This window comes from Acipenser ruthenus, chromosome 28 (assembly GCF_902713425.1).
Source record: "Acipenser ruthenus chromosome 28, fAciRut3.2 maternal haplotype, whole genome shotgun sequence".
Taxonomy (NCBI): domain Eukaryota; kingdom Metazoa; phylum Chordata; class Actinopteri; order Acipenseriformes; family Acipenseridae; genus Acipenser; species Acipenser ruthenus.
In genome coordinates this window covers 6433930-6453599 of record NC_081216.1, presented here as the reverse complement: position 1 = coordinate 6453599, position 19670 = coordinate 6433930, and the positions used below count along the sequence as shown (strand labels likewise).

General features: G+C 40.5%; 1 protein-coding gene across 1 annotated transcript in view; it reads left to right on the top strand.

Moving 5' to 3' along the window:
- LOC117435168 (C-type mannose receptor 2-like) overlaps window positions 1–19670 on the top strand; it is an 87421-nt gene that overhangs the window by 53046 nt on the left and 14705 nt on the right. Inside the window, 8 exon segments of the mRNA XM_059003240.1 lie at window positions 4105–4195; window positions 5317–5456; window positions 9716–9905; window positions 10760–10827; window positions 13999–14099; window positions 16985–17130; window positions 18556–18670; window positions 18977–19140. Of these exon segments, the coding sequence (XP_058859223.1) occupies window positions 4105–4195; window positions 5317–5456; window positions 9716–9905; window positions 10760–10827; window positions 13999–14099; window positions 16985–17130; window positions 18556–18670; window positions 18977–19140 (1015 nt within the window).

The window sequence follows — 19670 nt, the reverse complement described above, 5'->3', positions numbered from 1 at the left end:
TTAACTCCTGTTTTTTGAAAGGAGAATAAAATCATGTTAATGTTACAGAATGGTAAGTTAAACACTTTGAAAATGCTTAATACAACTTTTGTAAAATTAACAGAAATTTTACCTCTTTCAAAATAAATAGGAGTTATAATTAAAGACAGGTAAGCGCTTTGAAAATATGACCTATGGTTCTTTAATATCTGCAGCAGTTGAGTGAGTTGTTAATAAAAAAATAAAAGTATACTGGTTGCTAAATGTGACACAATGCTAAGACCCAACTAAAACCTACACCAACCCAACTATATATCTTCATATAATAACCGTATAACATCATATAATTTGCAAATAGAAACAGGGCCAGTTGATCAATTCCAAGGTGAAAAACAATCTGAGTGCGTTTTGAGTTCATTTGGCTTGTTGCTGACACAACGATTTTAAATTCAACCAGAACAAAAAAAACACACGCGAAGAAATGAAATGCAAAATATCTTTCAGTGTAGTTATTTTTTCTTCGTTGGCATTGTATCTTTTTAATTTAACGAGCAAAATATTTTACCGTGGTAAAGTTGGTTTGACGTTCGATATTCATTTGATATTCGAAACTGCATCCCCTAGGCTTTCCAAACCAACTTTAATGTAGAGTTGGGCAGTTGTGAATATATACATGACCTTTGCTTCCACTGTGAATCCAATAAGCAATTTGTGACAATCATTACAATATTCCATATGTGTGCATATGCCCCGATAGCAAATGAGGTTCATTAAATATGCTGTAAATCAGCATCCGTATCACCTAGGCTTTCCAAACCACCTTTAATTTAAAGAAGACCAATTGTGAATTGTTTCACAGCCTTTTGTGTATCTGTGAATCATACCAATAATTTATGAAAAGCGATGCACTAGCCTATAGACGCATATACTTACCCGACATGAACAAAATGAACAAAACAGAAGGGAGACTACATCAAAACAAGGGCAGCAACTCGGGTAAGATAGCCATTAAATGTATTTATCTAAATGATAGAAGTCTCAAAAAACAAATTTTAGAACTTGAAGCTACTGCACTAACAAGTAACTGCGATGTGATAGGTGTTACAGAAACTTGGTTAACTGAGAGTGATGGAGACAAATATAATATTAGTGGGTACACAGTGTATAGGAAAGACAGGCAGGACAGAAGAGGTGGAGGGGTAGCACTATACATCAAAAATAGTTTTGAAGCCCAGGTGTTAAATCTAGAAGAAAAAACAACGTAGAATCAATATGGGTCAGAATAATGGACAAAAATTCAATTATAATAGGGGCATGCTAGACCACCAAATTCAGACACCGAGCAAAACATTAGAAATGCGTGTAGCAAAGGAGAAGCCATAGTAATGGGGACTTTCAACTTCCCCCGTATAAAATGGGAAAACCTGGTGGGGAGCACGACAGACGAAATTCAAATGGTAGAAATGACAAATGACTGCTTCCTAACGCAATTTGTCAAGGCACCTACTAGAGGGGAGACATGCCTTGATTTAGTCTTTTCAAATAATGAAGACAATGTAACTACAACAGAGGTCAGAGAACCATTGGCAAACTCAGATCACAACGTGGTTACGACTAAAGCTAAGGTTTACAATTTTAGAAAACCAAACTATGAAGGAATGAAACAGAGACTAAGAGAAGTAGATTGGAGTAAAATAGGGAAAACATCCACAGAAAAAGGATGGCTATTTTTAAAAAATGTAGTACTAGAGGCGCAAAAAAATTACATCAAAAAAAGTAGACAAATCAAAATCTACAACAAAATGGCCAAAGTGGTTTAATAGATCAATTAAAAAAAAGTATTCAGAGAATAAAGGCAATTTAGAGAACGTTAAAAGGAACCAAGAACAAAGTACACAGAAAGAGTGTTTGGGCCTGCAAACTCAAATCAAAAAGGAAGTTAGAAAGGCTAAGAGAGAGATAGAAATGAACATTGCTAAGGGGGCTAAAACCAATTCCAATTTTTTTCCAAATATTATAGCAATAACATGATACAAATCAAATATTAAATGTCAAATAGGAAATAAACATGCACAAATCAAAGCAAGACATACAGATAATAAATAAACTGCTAAATAAAAATGTGATTTAATAACAGGGCATTTCAACCCCTTTACATTAGAAAAATGAATAAATTTGCCACAAAGCCTGTGAAACAATTCACAATTGATCTTTAGCTAAACAGTGGTTTGAAAACTGTGACTGCTGTGTTTGAGGATATCTGTCCTATTTTGTTCATGTCGGGTAAGTATATGCGTCTGTAGGCTAGTGCATCACTTTTCATAAATTATCGGTATGATTCACAGATACACAAAAGGCTGTGAAACAATTCACAATTGGTCTTCTTTAAATTAAAGGTGGTTTGGATTTTCACAAATTGTTTATAAAATTCACAGTCGAAGCAAAGGTTGTGTATATATTCACAACTGCCCAGCTTTACATTAAAGTTGGTTTGGAAAGCCTAGGGGATGCAGTTTCAATATCAAATGATCGAACGTCAAACCAACTTTACCACGGTAATATCTTCTACACAATTAAAACGAACTAGTCTTTGTTGTAGTAAAAAAAAGCTACCTCACTGAACACAGTTCTTTGCTGACAGCGATATGCACTTATGCCATGAGATAAATGTTTTATTCAAATATATCTGTATAAAATTCAATTAAATATATATTAGCAACATATATTAGCAACTGACCTTGATTAATTATTATTATTATTTTTTTTTTTTAAAGAACATAAAGTTGACAGACTATCAGAGCCAGAGCTTGCTACACAACACAGACTATCAGAGCCAGGGTTTGCTACACAACACAGGCACCGCCTCCTTCTCTGTTTTGCTGCTAGCAACATCTATTTTTACAGTGATTGCTGAAAATAATTGAATGGCAGCATTTATTAAATTATGTACCTATCACAACCTGCAGTTGTGCTGTTCATCGTGGTGACATCAATTTGTCCAGCTCTTTTGTTATTTTAGCAACAGCAATTGATCATTAAAGGCACAGCAGTCTGTTACAAATTTGCACCACTGCCACAGAGCCGGTGGTGGCCTTTCGGTGAGTGTTGTTAATGAGCAATGCATGTCTGGTTTTCAGTGTACTAGAATCACAGACAGCAAGTTTAAAAACCAGACTGTCTGGCCTAAAACTGGACAGTTCACAACCCTACTGAGGACTGAGGGTACCAGAGATAATTTTATTAATTTTGATATATTTCAGTGAAAGGAAGAATTGCACCCAGTTGTCGCTATCTCATAATTTTCAACATAATCCCAGTTGTTTTGATATTTATATTCACGCATCCTAGGTAAATCAACTACAGAATGACTTTTTTTCAGTTTTTATAGTCAGGAACAGAGAAAGAGAAGTTGTCTTCTAAACAATGCTGGTGAATTGAGTGCTGTACAGATGAGGTTGTCTTACTGTTTCTCTGCATTGCCTAGTTATTGGCACAATTTATTATATATATATATATATATATATATATATATATATATATATATATATATATATAACAAAAACTTTGTCCAGTCTGTCAAGCTTATTTTTATATAATGTAGTAGCCTATTCTTTCACTGTCTGCTTTTTAAATCTTATTTTCCCATTTTTTTAATGTGGTATGTCCAAAAAACATATTGGTACTTATTAGTACAACATATAATATTGTCAAGCATTTAAATATACAAATATTTAGGGAAACTGTCAGTTAACGATGCATTCATGTTCGCAGCTCTGTATTCTATCTCATCTACTGTGTGTATTACTGGCCTTCATATACATTGAATTGTACAGTGCCAGACTGTGTTCACAATCAAGACTGCAACAAAATCAGCATACACTATTTAAAGCACTTTACAAGGAAGTGTGGTGCAATTTTCCCTTTTTAACTATGTTAAACATGGTGCAGTATCAGGATAGGAATGAGAGGTCATCTGTATTATTAACTTTAAGCAGATAGTAACAACCAAACACCTAACAAAATGGGAAATATATACACAAATACATACAAAGTAAAGTTCAGATGAGATTGTGTGACATGTTATCAGCTGTCCTTCGGCTCATTCTGTGTTCTCGGTTTGCGCAGGGAGTCAGATGACCACGAGCAGCACTGGTTCTGGATCGGACTGAACCGGAAAAACCCACTGGAAAACTGGAGCTGGAGTGATGGCCTGGGGGTGAGCTTCCAGACAAGGAATCTGATTGGACATTTAATTATTCCCTCCAGGGGATGAACTTTCCCAGTGATGGGGATATAGTGCAGGTGGTCATGTGTCCGTACATATGTATGTTACAATTTATTTATTTATTTATTTATTTATTTATTTATTCATTCATTTATTTATGACATTTATATAGCGCTTTTCATACACAAGTATCACAAAGCACTGTACAGTACATTAAAACAAGCATTTACATTTACACAACACAATGCCTTTGTATAAAGGTCCCCAGGCATGTCACACACACAACTTCTACATACTAAATAGCAGATTTAAAAACAGTATATAAAAAAAATTATGTTAAAAAGCAGACATTTAAAACTTACATCTGGAAAGTCGCTTATCCAGTTGTCATGGAACTAGGTATTAAGATGATTTCTTTATTTATAAATTGAGTGTTCAATTCTGGGGATATATGGGGATGTCTGTCTGTCTGTCTGTTTATACATTTGTGCATCTGTATATCACACCTGCATTTTTGCATATACAGTACATTTATAAGTACATTGAGTTTAAATTGTTCAACAATCAATTGTATTTGTTTTATTGTGCCGAGGTTCTCAGACAACCTATATATATATGATGGTAATATAATTAAAATTGCAGTATACTAAAGCATTTAGGTTCACTAATTATTCATGAAAATGACATTAGATATAAAACAAACACCTATTAACCTCTAAATACTTAAATAAGTAGTTAACAAAGAAGAATTAGGGACTTCATTGAAGTCTTTACATTCTTAAAAGGAGTTGAGAAACTAGGACCAGAGGACACAGTTGGAAATTAAGTGGAAATAGACTTACTGTTGGGCAAGGGTAGGAAACAGTTCTTCTCACAGGGAGTGGTGAGAGTATGGCATGGGTTACCTCATCATATTGTTAATCCTGAATCACTGGGATCCTTTAAATCCCAGCTTGACAAAGTTTTGAGCTCAATGAGCTGCAGGGATCTGGACGAGCACAGGTGGGGCGAATGGCCCCCTCTCGTTTGGGAATTGTCTTCTGTTTCTTATGCATTTCAGATAGATGACTAGATCAGTAGGACAGCAGTCTAATGTGTCTCCTCTTCCACAGTACTCCTATCACAACTTTGGCCGCAATCACCACGAGGATGATTTCCGGCAGTGCGCGGTGGCAGACTTGGGCACCATGCAGTGGCTGGCTATGCAGTGTGAGTCTGAGCTCGACTGGATCTGCAAGATTCCCAAGGGTAAGTGTCTGACTCTATCTGGTTTTATCAGTCTTTTTGTAGGTAGCAAAAATCATGTTCCAATTCCCAGCTATTATTGGTCACTGTCAGATCACCCCCTCCTAGAATTAGAAGGGGCCGTGTAAGAGTAGTATTGCGGTCAGGCAGACTAGTAGCAGGGACAGCACAGGCAGGACACGCTAAGAGCACACTGTTGTATTTAAATAATACAATTAAACAAAAACACAAAGCAAAGAAACAAAACAAATGTCACACAAGCAACTGCTGTCCTGGTGGAGGAAACAAAGAGCACGACACCTGCTGATCTCAAATCCAAACTAACTACTGAGGAGCTGTCTCCTTTATAATGTGGTCAAGCTAGATCGACAATTAACTGTTCAATCTAGCTTGACCACATTCCCACATGCTCTCCCTCTCTCTCCCTACACCCCCACTCGACCTCTCCGCTCCGCCTGCACTAGAAGACTAGCTCTACCTCCGCTACGCTCCCCTGCCTCCAGAGCCCGCTCCTTCTCCACCCTTGCTCCGCAGTGGTGGAATGACCTTCCTACAGATGTCAGGACTGCCCAGTCCCTGACCACATTCCGGCGCCTCCTTAAGACTCACCTCTTCAAAGAGCACCTGTAGAACTCCTCTGTTTGTATCCTGGGACACTATCACCCTTCATGTAAATGTGCTTTATTTTGCTCTTATCTGCCCCCTATTTTACTGCATTTAATCCTGTACTTCAGAATACTGTAATCTGCCAAGTGTTTAACCTGTAGTACTTTGTATTTAATCACATCCTGATGTAACTATCACTATTTAATCATATCCTGATGTAACTATCACTATTATCTGCTGTATTATTGAATTGTGGTTTGTCACACTTGTACTTTGCTTGAACAAAAGTTATTGTATTTCTTGCTCTTATTGTATTACTTGTATTGTAACACTTGAAATGTATTTGCTTACGATTGTAAGTCGCCCTGGATAAGGGCGTCTGCTAAGAAATAAATAATAATAATAATAATGCTTTTTAGGCAGTGAGGTTTTTAGTAACCCCTTCTTGCCAGTCCCCACAAAATATAAATTTTAACACATGCAGGGTGTCTGCACTGACACGGGTCAGATTAAAACCTTCAGGAGTTGTGGATGGAACACATGACAGCAGCATTGGAATCTGAGCACATTGATATCCTCCATGTAAACAGACATGGTGCTACACATCTAAAGAGAATTTGAGCGCAACGCCAGCATTATTTAGGGTGCATTTTCCTTTGATGTGTAGAGGCAGTGTACAGTAAGTTAGTATAGTAGGTGTTGGTGGTTAATCAAAGGTATCTTTGAACGGCGAGACGAACTTGAGCCTGCGGATACTGCTGACAGTGAACGACAGACGAACGACGACAGACAGAGAAAAGTTACACAGGGAGGCAAGGGGGCTTCGTGAACGGGTTGGTGGGTGACGGGCGGGACCCGTCAGAAGTTTGTGCCCCTGGCCACATGTATTAAAACCTGCAGCATTTGTTGATCGGGTGGGTGTTCAAGGAAGAGGGACGTGAGAGAGCGAGAGCTGAAAGAGAACAAAACGAAAGTAAAAAGAGAGGAAAAACAAAGGAGTGCTACGTGTGCCGGTGCACCAATGTATGGGCATATGGAGGCCAACTGCCCAGAGCGGGAAGAGGACCCAGACACGGACCTAGAGTGGGAAGAGCCCGAGCATCCAACGCCCAAGTGGGAGGAGCCCGAGCGTCCAGCGCCCAGAAGGGGTGAGCCCGAGCGTCCAACGCCCAAAGGGAGGAGCCCGAGTATCCACAGCCCAAGAAAGGGAAGCCCAAGTCTCCAGCGACCGAGGGTAAGCCGCACCAGTCTCCACTGACTGAGGGAGAGCCGCACCAGTCTCCAGAGACAGAAGGAGACTACCTGCTGCTCCCGCCTCCACCGCTAAAGGGAGACTTCCTGCTTCTCCTGCCTCCACCACCAGAGGAAAATTACCTGCTGCTTCTGCCTCCACCGCCAGAGGAGCTGGAGCTACCTCCCTAGGGTCCGCTTCTGCCCTGACACACAAGAACAGACACACAAAGAGAAAGACCTTGGTGTGGTAATAGATTAATTGCTGTCAGCAACCACAGAGTGCAGAGAAACAAGCAAAAATGCAAACAAAATGCTTGGGTATACAGCCACAAATGTAGAGTACAAATCCATGGAACCATAATAAGGTTATATAATGCACTGGTGAGACCACAGCTCACCATAGCACCAAAGGGACATTTTGGCGCTGAAGAGAGTCCAAAGAAGATCAACCAGACTAATCCCAGACTTAAAAGACTGAGCTACTAAAGGCTGAATGATCTGAATCTATTTAGTCTGGAACAAAGAAGAATCAGAGAGGACATGATTGAAGTCTTCAAAATTGAAAAAAAATTAGTTGACATAGGTAACCCAAACCAGTACTTTCAGCTCAGTACATGAACCAGGATCAGAGGGCAAATTGGAAATTAAGTAGAGATAGACTTGGGGTAGTGGGCAGGAGGTTGAGGATATGGAATGGGCTACATACATAATAATGTTGTTGAGGCAGAAATCCTTTAAGACCCAACTTGAGACGGTTCTGACATCAATCAGCTACTAGGAACTGGATGAGGTTAGATGGACTGAATGGTCTCCTCTCGTTCGTAAACTTTCTTATGTCTTTATGTTCTTATATAAGCTCTGAAAAATGAAGAATGTATTAATTATATTAAAAAACTACCATTTAATAATCCATAAGTTCTTAGCAATAAATATATTTTAAATAAATCAAATATTAGTTTTGTGCTGTTAATAACATATCTATGGCTTTAGATTTTCAGGCGCCGAGTGAGCTTGGGGGCGGAGATTTGCTAGGCTGGTCTTTGTCCTCCAGAGGCCAGTAGTCTGCAGACATCCGCTCTCGAGCGCCGGGTGTAAAAAGATGCTGATTGGCTCGTGGGATCGGAGGACGCCCACTGAGCCTCGGGTCCCTGAGCTGTGTGGGGGAATCGCCGCGGTGAAGGAGAATAATAATAATAATAATTAGGCATTCCAAATTGGAAGAAAATTGGGGGTAAAAATAATTGGAGATTCTAAATTTAAAATAATAATAATAATAATTAAAAAAAAAAATAGTGATACATGGGTGAATTAGTTAATTGTGTATACCTTAAATATTCTACCTTTAATATGTACTGGAACGGCAGTGTTAATACCTGGGTAAACATACTGTATAGTTCAGGATGGTTCAGTACCAAAGCAACATACACTATGTCCTTGTCACATTTGTAAATTGATGCACAAGCAATTAAGATTACAGTACAGTCTAATCTATATCCTCTACATACCGGCATTCTGTATAAATCAGTATTATTTTTGGGTTCCTGACCAAATCCCTATTGAAATTAGTGGTGTGATACTCTCTACAAACCAGAACATGTTTATTCTAGAATCTGGCATGATTTGAAAGTGTTTTCTGCATAAAACCGTGTGATTTTTTTTTTTGTGATTTTTGCTCTTTCCTAAGTTTATAATCAAGTATTCTGTCTAAATACGCACAGATCTAATTCCAGGTGTCTGTTAAAGTTCATTCAAATCTGTTTATCAGTGGCCATTAATATGGTTTATTGTGCAGTGTACTGTGTGGTAGGGACTATTCCAAGTCATTCCCATTATTATTATTATTATTTTTTAGCAGACGCCCTTATCCAGGGCGACTTACAATTGTTACAAGATATCACATTATACAGATATCACATTATTTATTTATTTTACATACAATTACCCATTTATACAGTTGGGTTTTTACTGGAGCAATCTAGGTAAAGTACCTTGCTCAAGGGTACAACAGCAGTGTCCCCCACTGGGGATTGAACCCACAACCCTCCGGTCAAGAGTCCAGAGCCCTAACCACCACTCCACACTGCTGCCCATGGCTCTTCTTTCACAAGTAAGGAACTTCCAACATAACCTATTTATTAAGAGAGTTTGAAACAGTTCGAAGTCTGACACAGAAGAGAAAGTAAGACACAAAAAACAACGCTTGTACCTCAGCTACTTCTCTACAGCCTCTTTCAGGTAACAACAGATGTTACAAAGCAGGCAGTGTTGTGTGATGCACTGTTGTTATGCATTGTGTCCCCTGTCGGTGAGATGAGAGGCGGTTAAAAGCTCGTTAAGATGCTTGCTTGCAGTGTTTGGGGTTGTCTGTTACATTTACAAGACCTAAAATGCATTGGCCTCTCATACATCCCTGTACCTAATGTTGAGTGAACGTGCCCATCTCCCTCCAGAAAATGGCTCAAAGGAGTGGATGCGGTTTCAGGATGTGGAGTACAAGTTCTTTGACCACCACTCTACCTGGATGCAGGCCCAGCGCATCTGCACCTGGTTCGGCGGGAATCTCGCCTCCATTCACAGCCAGGAAGAGCTTGACTTTCTCGGGAAGGCCCTACTCAAGGTAGGGACACGTACCTTCCTGCATTTTATACATTTTTCACACTGTACTTATTCACATGCTAACATGCTTGAATTCAGTATCGGTCTATCATGTTTTAAATCCATGTTCATGCTTTTTTAGCATTAAAAGAATGGGTTTGATTGTGAATCTAAAATGGTGCTCTTTTTATGGTGATGATCTGTATTTCCCTACTTCACAAAATCTTTAACTCCAACCATGTCATTGTTAAAATAAAATTTAAAAAATCAAGTTTTGTAGTTTCAGTGCTACGATTTAATAATTGTATACTGGTAAAAAATAATTACTGAACCGTTTGGGGAAACATAAGGATTTATTTGTATATATGACATCCTGTTGATGGCTGGTAATGTCCTTAGTACTGCCCTTTGCACGATGCAGTCTTGAGTACTAATATCTCAGTTGTCAACTATGACACTAAGAACATGAGTAGGTAACCCATTCCATACCCCACTACAAAGCAGACACTACAAATGAGGTGCACTCTGTGGAAATGTCACATTACACTAGCAGTGATAAGCTAGCATTCGAGTACATTCTTCGTGAATCTGGCCCATTGAACTGAACAGAAAAAGAAGTGGTGCAAGATACAGCACCTGGTTTTGAGTTAGGATAGAACAGTACCGTGTAAAAGTACATCTATTAAAATACACAACAAATCCATTCCTATTTCATTTCACCTTGCTTAATGTAGACAATTAATCTCATGTAAGAGCAGCTCTGACACCAGAGAAAAGTGATCACAATTGCGAGTCTGCAAACCTAAAAAGCAGTCTAGTTTTACATGCGTGCATATCTTAAATTCTGACTGACCTTGTTTTATTTTTTCATGCCAGCAAACCAAAGCTCAAAACCAGCACTGGTGGATTGGGATGCACACCTATGAAAACGATGGCCGCTTCAGGTGACCTATTCTCATGTATTCATTTAAACATGATAGATCCAGTCACATCTTTATCCCCCAGTGGGAATGAAATCCCTGTGAAGGGGATATAGTGGAGGCAGTCATATATGTAAGTGTGTCTCACTTCACAGACTGTTACATATATCTGGAGTACCACTAATCCAATTGTCATAAAACTTGAAAGTTCACGGTCCAAATGTAGTACCATCGTAATTTACTAGAGTTATCACCAACTTGTCGAATAGAAAAGTGACAGTCAACCTCACCTTGTGAAGTGATTGCGAAGCATGTGGTTTCAGATGGACGGAAGTGCAGTTGTGGTTGCAATCCATGAACATATAAATGACAATTCAGAAGTGAAACAGGGATATTTGTTAGTGGTCCTCGCTAGACAATATGACAAAAACTAGACAAAAAAGCTGGGGGACACAGGGTGATACTATAATCTCTTCTTTCGCCCAAACAGTTAACATTACAGGGTTTTACACATTCCTATTGCAGTGATACTGAGAGCTGCTACTGCTCCTGCTACACTACTGCTTTGGTAAACAAGGGGAGGGGGGATGGGGGAGCTCATGTGGGGACAGCAGGGGGCCGCACCTTGGGTCAGCAAGGGCCACAGGCTAGATTATGAGAACCACTACAGTATATTTAGTCTGGTGTTTTGAAGCTTGTCTTGCTGGCTACAAGAGGATAATTGATTTGTAATGTGACATAACTAAATCAGAATGTTCAAAACAAATTGGAAAGCTCAGTACAAGTTCTTATCTACATTAAATGCAAGTCCCTTTAGTAGTTTATGTTTTCCATCCTGTTGCTTTCACTCTGTTTCATACAGTTGTAGAATTGAGGCCATTGTGATTTAGGGGACCTTATTAACAACCAAGTTTCATAATGAAAGTCATGTGGTACTGCCATCACAAGAAAATGTGACCTGTAGCTTTCAGAAAGTTATGTCATGCTTTGCCCCCTCTTCCCCCTAACACTGGTTTATACAACATGGTATTCCACAAAGGTTCAAGTTTTAATGGGCAGCACAATTGTTATTTTTGGTTTCGCTAATTGAATTTCAGTCTAAAGTTATTTTAACAAACTGTTGTACTTCATCAATGTGAACATATGTCACAAAACCACCACACAGTTCAACACAGTTTGTGTGATTGAGGCCCAGGGCAGAGTAGTGCAGGGAGTGTTCAGGGCAGAGTAGTGCAGGGAGTGTTCAGAGCAGAGTAGTGCAGGGAGTGTTCAGAGCAGAGTAGTGCAGGGAGCGTTCAGAGCAGAGTAGTGCAGGGAGTGTTCAGGGCAGAGTAGTGCAGGGAGTGTTCAGAGCAGAGTAGTGCAGGGAGTGTTCAGGGCAGAGTAGTGCCGGGAGTGTTCAGAGCAGAGTAGTGCAGGGAGTGTTCAGAGCAGAGTAGTGCAGAGAGTGTTCAGGATAGAGTAGGGCAGGGAGTGTTCAGAGCAGAGTAGTGCAGAGAGTGTTCAGGATAGAGTAGGGCAGGGAGTGTTCAGAGCAGAGTAGTGCAGGGAGTGTTCAGGGCAGAGTAGTGCAGGGAGTGTTCAGAGCAGAGTAGTGCAGGGAGTGTTCAGGGCAGAGTAGTGCAGGGAGTGTTCAGAGCAGAGTAGTGCAGGGAGTGTTCAGAGCAGAGTAGTGCAGAGAGTGTTCAGGATAGAGTAGGGCAGGGAGTGTTCAGAGCAGAGTAGTGCAGGGAGTGTTCAGAGCAGAGTAGTGCCGGGAGTGTTCAGGGCAGAGTAGTGCCGGGAGTGTTCAGAGCAGAGTAGTGCAGAGAGTGTTCAGAGCAGAGTAGTGCAGGGAGTGTTCAGAGCAGAGTAGTGCAGGGAGTGTTCAGAGCAGAGTAGTGCAGGGAGCGTTCAGAGCAGAGTAGTGCAGGGAGTGTTCAGGGCAGAGTAGTGCAGGGAGTGTTCAGAGCAGAGTAGTGCAGGGAGTGTTCAGGGCAGAGTAGTGCAGGGAGTGTTCAGAGCAGAGTAGTGCAGGGAGTGTTCAGAGCAGAGTAGTGCAGAGAGTGTTCAGGATAGAGTAGGGCAGGGAGTGTTCAGAGCAGAGTAGTGCAGGGAGTGTTCAGAGCAGAGTAGTGCCGGGAGTGTTCAGGGCAGAGTAGTGCCGGGAGTGTTCAGAGCAGAGTAGTGCAGAGAGTGTTCAGAGCAGAGTAGTGCAGGGAGTGTTCAGAGCAGAGTAGTGCAGAGAGTGTTCAGGATAGAGTAGGGCAGGGAGTGTTCAGAGCAGAGTAGTGCAGGGAGTGTTCAGAGCAGAGTAGTGCCGGGAGTGTTCAGGGCAGAGTAGTGCCGGGAGTGTTTAGGGCAGAGTAGTGCCGGGAGTGTTCAGAGCAGAGTAGTGCAGGGAGTGTTCAGAGCAGAGTAGTGCAGGGAGTGTTCAGAGCAGAGTAGTGCAGAGAGTGTTCAGGACAGAGTAGGGCAGGGAGTGTTCAGAGCAGAGTAGTGCAGGGAGTGTTCAGAGCAGAGTAGTGCCGGGAGTGTTCAGGGCAGAGTAGTGCCGGGAGTGTTCAGGGCAGAGTAGTGCCGGGAGTGTTCAGGGCAGAGTAGTGCCGGGAGTGTTCAGAGCAGAGTAGTGCAGGGAGTGTTCAGAGCAGAGTAGTGCAGGGAGTGTTCAGAGCAGAGTAGTGCAGAGAGTGTTCAGGACAGAGTAGGGCAGGGAGTGTTCAGAGCAGAGTAGTGCAGGGAGTGTTCAGAGCAGAGTAGTGCCGGGAGTGTTCAGGGCAGAGTAGTGCCGGGAGTGTTCAGGGCAGAGTAGTGCAGGGAGTGTTCAGAGCAGAGTAGTGCAGGGAGTGTTCAGGGCAGAGTAGTGCAGGGAGTGTTCAGGGCAGAGTAGTGCAGGGAGTGTTCAGGGCAGAGTAGTGCAGGGAGTGTTCAGAGCAGAGTAGTGCAGGGAGTGTTCAGGGCAGAGTAGTGCAGGGAGTGTTCAGGGCAGAGTAGTGCCGGGAGTGTTCAGGGCAGAGTAGTGCAGGGAGTGTTCAGAGCAGAGTAGTGCAGGGAGTGTTCAGGACAGAGTAGTACAGGGAGTGTTCAGGGCAGAATTGAGCTGTGAGGAGAAGCTCTCAAAGTACTTCACTATAGACAGTGGCCGCATCCCTCGACTTCTCTCTATGTATCCTCCTCTTCATTTAAGGTAGTGACCTATGTGTGTCTCTATTTAAGGTGGTCTGACCGGTCTATTCTGAACTTTGTGTCCTGGGCACAAGAAAAGCCTCGTCCTGTCTCCAGAGAGAAGAAGTGTGTGTACATGATGCCCAAAAGTGGTAAGGAAGCTAGAGCAGGCAGCCCCATTTAAACAGAAACATTGATTGATATATAGATAACAAAATATACATTCTTGATAAATAGATAAATACTGTTGATAAATAGAAACAGAATTAGTTTTGTGGTAATTAGGGATGTCATGGTATACTGGTTTTACAGTAAACAGCGGTATAAACTGCCACGGTTTTGAAACTGCAACCATTTTTCTAAACCATGATTACCGAGTTCACACGGTTTAAGGTGATATGGGTGTGTTTTTTTATTCACCATTTGTCCATCGGTGAGCCACTGTGTTCATTAGAACTAACTAATGAACACAGACATCTCAAGTTCTGAAAACTGCATGAGATTATCCGAGTAGGCTATTAAGTGACGTCATATTTAATATAAACCACCCTATTAAACAGTGATCGCCAGCAAACATGATTCTCAGTAAATGAAACACAAATACTCGAAAATATCAGCAAGAACAAGGCAGTGTAACTTTTCATCACTGCCTTCCTATTAATTTACCAAACCAAAGAAGTAACAGTAGCTATTATCTATCGTATTGGTCAAGAGAAACGCAGTAAGCACACACCAATGCAGACAATCAAAAAGTCTATTTAATACTATATAACTAAGTCTAAGATGCTACAGGCATTTGTATTTTTTTATTTTAAATGGTATTGTAAAGATGTTGCCGTCTCCTCGATTTGATAGTGTTGTAGGGATTTTGGTTTTATGTATTCAAAAATTAATACAATTTTATTCCCATTTAAAAATAAATAAATAAATAAGTGCCCTAGATGCTGCTTAACTTGGCAACGGTGTCAACCCACCTTAACTTTTCTTCTTTCCTTTGTGTTTGTTGCTGTTTACATGCAGTCCATTAAGTTTTGCACTCTGCTGAGAGATCAGTGGGCGGACGCGGCATGTCTTAAAACGCACTCGATTGGCTATTGCTAGGTAACACTTTGCTTCTCTTAACTAATAGGATGCCGTCCAAAGTGCTAAAGATGAAGAGGGTATTCAGTTGCAGGGGTCACATCCTTACCCCCTATCATTTCAGACAGCCCAGAAAATGTTAATATTTTGGTGTTTCTGCACAGTAATTTGAAATAAAAAAGCAGCATTATTTTGCTGAGCCTGTGTGTGCTGGAGTGAACACTACTTCCGTTTAGGCAGTGCCTGATAGAACTGTAGTACCAGTGTGTTGTATTTGTTTTAAAACTTTAAATTAAAGTTATTTTTCTTGTTAAAAAATGACTTGACGAGTGCATTTCTTTAAATAGCGATTTAAAAGCGGATTACAAAAAAATGACATTATACCGTGGTACGACGATAACCGTGGTATATTTTTTTTACAGTACCATACTGTCAAAATGTTATACCGTGACATCCCTAGTGGTAATTCCAGTGGGGCACAACATTAATTGTGTTATTAATATTTTGCCTTATAGATTGATCCTGAATAGTAGGTATTTTTACTTGGTATTGGAATACCATTTGGTACTTAAATACTCAATTTTTGTGCATGCAGCACTGTACATCTTTAAACATCAAAGTGGCATGTTTCTGTTTAGCTATATATGCAGTCTGGATCCCTTTAGATTTCCTCAGCCATCCATGGGTGTCGGCAACTCCCCCCAGCTTGTGTCATTCCTTCAGAGTCAGCTGTAAACCAATCTGTTACAAGATACTATCTTACGTTTCCAATATACTTCAAGTCCAATGGTTCCAATGTTTCCAGTGTTTCAATGTTTGTACTGTCTTGGTTAAAATCAATAAACAAATATATCTCCGACATCGGTAGATAATTGTCAGTGATTAGCTCTTAAGGTGTATTTGACCAATCAGCAGCATTTGCTAGTTTTGCAGCCTGTTTATGCTGGTTTATGGCACCAACTGCAGTACACATTTTAACAGGATTTTTTCTGTTTAATTGAGTACTTTCCAACAAAAAACAATGTTGAAGGAAAATACTTGGGGAAAATCAGAGCATCTGCACAGTACTTAGTATCCGTCTCTTATGTACAGCTCTAAACTTAGTGAGCCAAGTTTCCATTATACCAGTTTGTGGTGGAGTTTCCCACCCCTATATATATGTGCACTGTTTTATTATTATTTGTGTTATTATTGTTTGTGGCGCGGATGTAAAACCGCCACCATTATTTGTTACTGTTTTGTATTTTTGATTTTAGACCCTCGTGAGGATGTGTGACTGATCAGCTACTGATTATTTAGTATCCTTATTAAACTCGTGCAGACTATGGACGAGGGGTAATTAGATATTTAATAGCTAGTTAACCCCTCGGCCAGAATATAAAAGCCTGCAGCTTTCTTTGTTCGGGGAAGAATGTTCGAGAGTGGAGAACGAGTGAGGAGTTAGGAGGTAAAAACTAAGCTAAAGAAAAAAATTGCTATACGTGCTGGCTGAACCAGCACGATACTTGTTTTGGTACTGTTTGTTTGGCCAATGTGCCTTTTTGTTTGGTGTTTTGTGTTTGTTTAAATCTTTTGTTTTATTATTTAATAAAATAACAACGCCGTAGCATTTCAGTTTTGCCCCGCTACTCCTGGAGTTGAGTCTGTGTTTCTGGTCTGACGTCACCCCTGCAAAGCCATCCTGTTCACACAGTTACATCATAATTTTTAATCACTACTGTTGATAGCTCCAGCAGTTTGATTGTATTACTTTAGCATTTATTGGCATTTTATAATTATATAACTTTATTTGTTCCCCTGCTTGTAGTCATTCATTGTGCTACTGTGGAAAATGGCGATTAAAGACTCTTCGGTTTATTTTCCTAAAAGGGGGGCAACTTACCTAATATTCTATAGCAAGGTTACAGTAACAGCAGCTAACATAACAGCACAGATCTGTCTGGTGTCTTTCTCACAGAGGAATGGGGTGACCAGAAGTGCTTCACTGATTTACCGTTCATCTGCAAACGGACCAACACCAGCAGCCAGATTAGCCCCCTGCCTCCAGCACCGACACCCAGCCCTGGAGGCTGCTCAAAGGGCTGGATTCCCTTCATCAATAAGGTACAGCACAGGCTCCAGAGCAGCTAGGTATTGTCCATTATAGGAGTGTTATAGGTTTGAGTTTAGACATTTCAACCTTTAAAAAAAAAAAATACAGGCTACTTATATGTGTTAACCTTGGTGTACAGTGCAGGCCAGTTTATTAATAGTCCATATTTTCTATATATAGATTTTTTTAAAACTGTTTCAAGGAGGATGCATTAGTTAGATCTCGTGTCTTGTTATTTGAACTCATCAGCCAAAGATTTCAATAAACAAGACAGGTGGTGTAACTAATGCATTCTCCAAGATTAAGGAGTTACAAATGCATGTCCCAAAGAGATTTTTAATGTCACATTTAATTTTATTTGTAGTATTTTAAGTACGTTTCTTACTTGTTGATAGGGTAATTGTTTCATTCTAGATATGAAGTAAGTAATTTAGAGTCAGGTGTTGTAGAGGGGTGATTGGCTGAATACAAGGTACAGGCATTGTGTACAGGCATGATGTTAAATCTTTCTTTAGGTGTTGATATTTTGATAGTTATTTTTATAAAGTTTTGAGATTGAATATTTCAGTGCAGGTTTGATAGCATGAGATCCTAAAACACACACTAGCATTACTAATATTTAAATCCAGAATAAATAAAATTCCAAATAAAAAAAAATAAAAAAAAATCAGTGTTGAAGTATTTTTATTAGAGTTGAAGCACATGAAGCCTCCATTTGAGCCCTTGCATTCAGCTGAGCTGAAATTATCGCTCAAAGCGTCTTTCTTGATGCAGGCATTCTCAATTGAGAAAGCCTGCTTAATTGCTGCAGAAACCAGGACAAAAGTTACGCTCCATACTAGAGAGCAGCAGCTCCATACTCTCTGTCCTGTGCAGGCATTAGTGTATTACATTGACAGGATGAAAAGTTGGAGGCAGTCTGAATGGTCAATCCCTGTCTAAACAAAGGCTGTCCAAATGGATAGCAGATACAGTTAGGACCAACTTGCCCCCTCCAGATAAGCTTACTTCCACTCCACCAGGGACATGGCAACTTCGTGGGCTTTATTCCAGGGTGCATCTGTCAAAGACATTTGCAATGCAGCGGTGTGGGCTACTCCCCATACCTTTACTAGGTTCTACAGACTGAATGTCGTGGATCCTCAAAACCCTGGTTTTGGAACTAAAGTGGAGCGCCTTTACTGGATGCGCCACTCGGAAGCCCGGAACTAAATTGTTAAGGGCAGCTTCCGAGTCAACCCTTACAACACAGGCATAGAGGTGAGTTTCTCCATTAACCATTAATCTTCAAGGTGCTGTATCCATGATTTCATCAGACTTGAAGGAAAAATGGCGCTGAGTTCTGTGCGTGCAGTCCTTTATACCCTCGGGGAATGCATGATGGGTCCTCCTGCATGATGGAAGTCCTGATTTGAACCAGTCTTTTGTCCCCACAGTGTTTCAAGATCTACGGGTGGAATAGGAATGATAGAGCCACGTGGCTGGCAGCAAAGGGAGCATGTGAGAGACAGGAAAGCACACTGGCCACCATCTCCAATCACCTGGAGCAAGGTACTGTATCCAACATGCCCCAGTGATCATAACTAACTGGTATTCATCATAGTGTGGACCATTATCACATTTCATTTCTGTTTGCTTTGGAAACTGATTGCTTTGTCCTCCATTGGCCTTGATTACTGTGCACTGTCTGTCTTGGAAAACTAGTCTAAATTCCTGATACCAAATATTAGAGCCTGGGGTTCAATCATATTTAGGTTATAAAACCTGTTGTTTCACTGATGTACAAATACAGAAATCCTTGCATGTCTATGATTGGTTTGGCAAAACAATTATTGAGTGTTTTTTTTTCCCTGACAGCTTTTATCACAACCCTCCTTCCGAACGTGACCTTCGACTTGTGGATCGGCCTTCAGGATTCCAAACAGGATTTCCAGTGGACTGAGGAGCCTTTGAAATACGTCAACTGGGCCCCTGGCAAACCTTCAGGACACCGGGACAACATGAGCACAAAAACAACTGCCGTAAGGAGTATAGTCATGCTATGGTTGGGTCACTGTTGAAGTACATGGTGCCAACAAAACAACTCCAGTAAATCGTGTCCAATATATATTACTATCATTTGTATTATTCTTTCCTATATGAAAAACACACACATTATGGTAAAGGTGACTTTGTTTTTTAATGGTATATATTTCCGGTGTTGCAAGAAGGAATTTAGTCGCTATTAAAAAGAGTCATAGGAAAAGCAGTGATTGGTACTCAAATGCGAGCCAATGCGTCCAGCTTCTGGGAGATACGCTCACCACTTTTATTGTTTATACATGGTATGAAAAAATACCATTCCAAATCAAATACATTTTTTAAATAATGTGTGCCTCTTTCATATAGGAACACATTAGATCTACGCAGTGATGGTAATACGCATTTGATAAGACTGGAGTGATTGTGCTAGCTGCCTGTACTTCAGGCACTGTAGTGATTGTGCAAGCTGCCTCTACTTCAGGCACTGGAATTTGTTTTGTCACTATTTATTTAGAAAATATCACTTTTA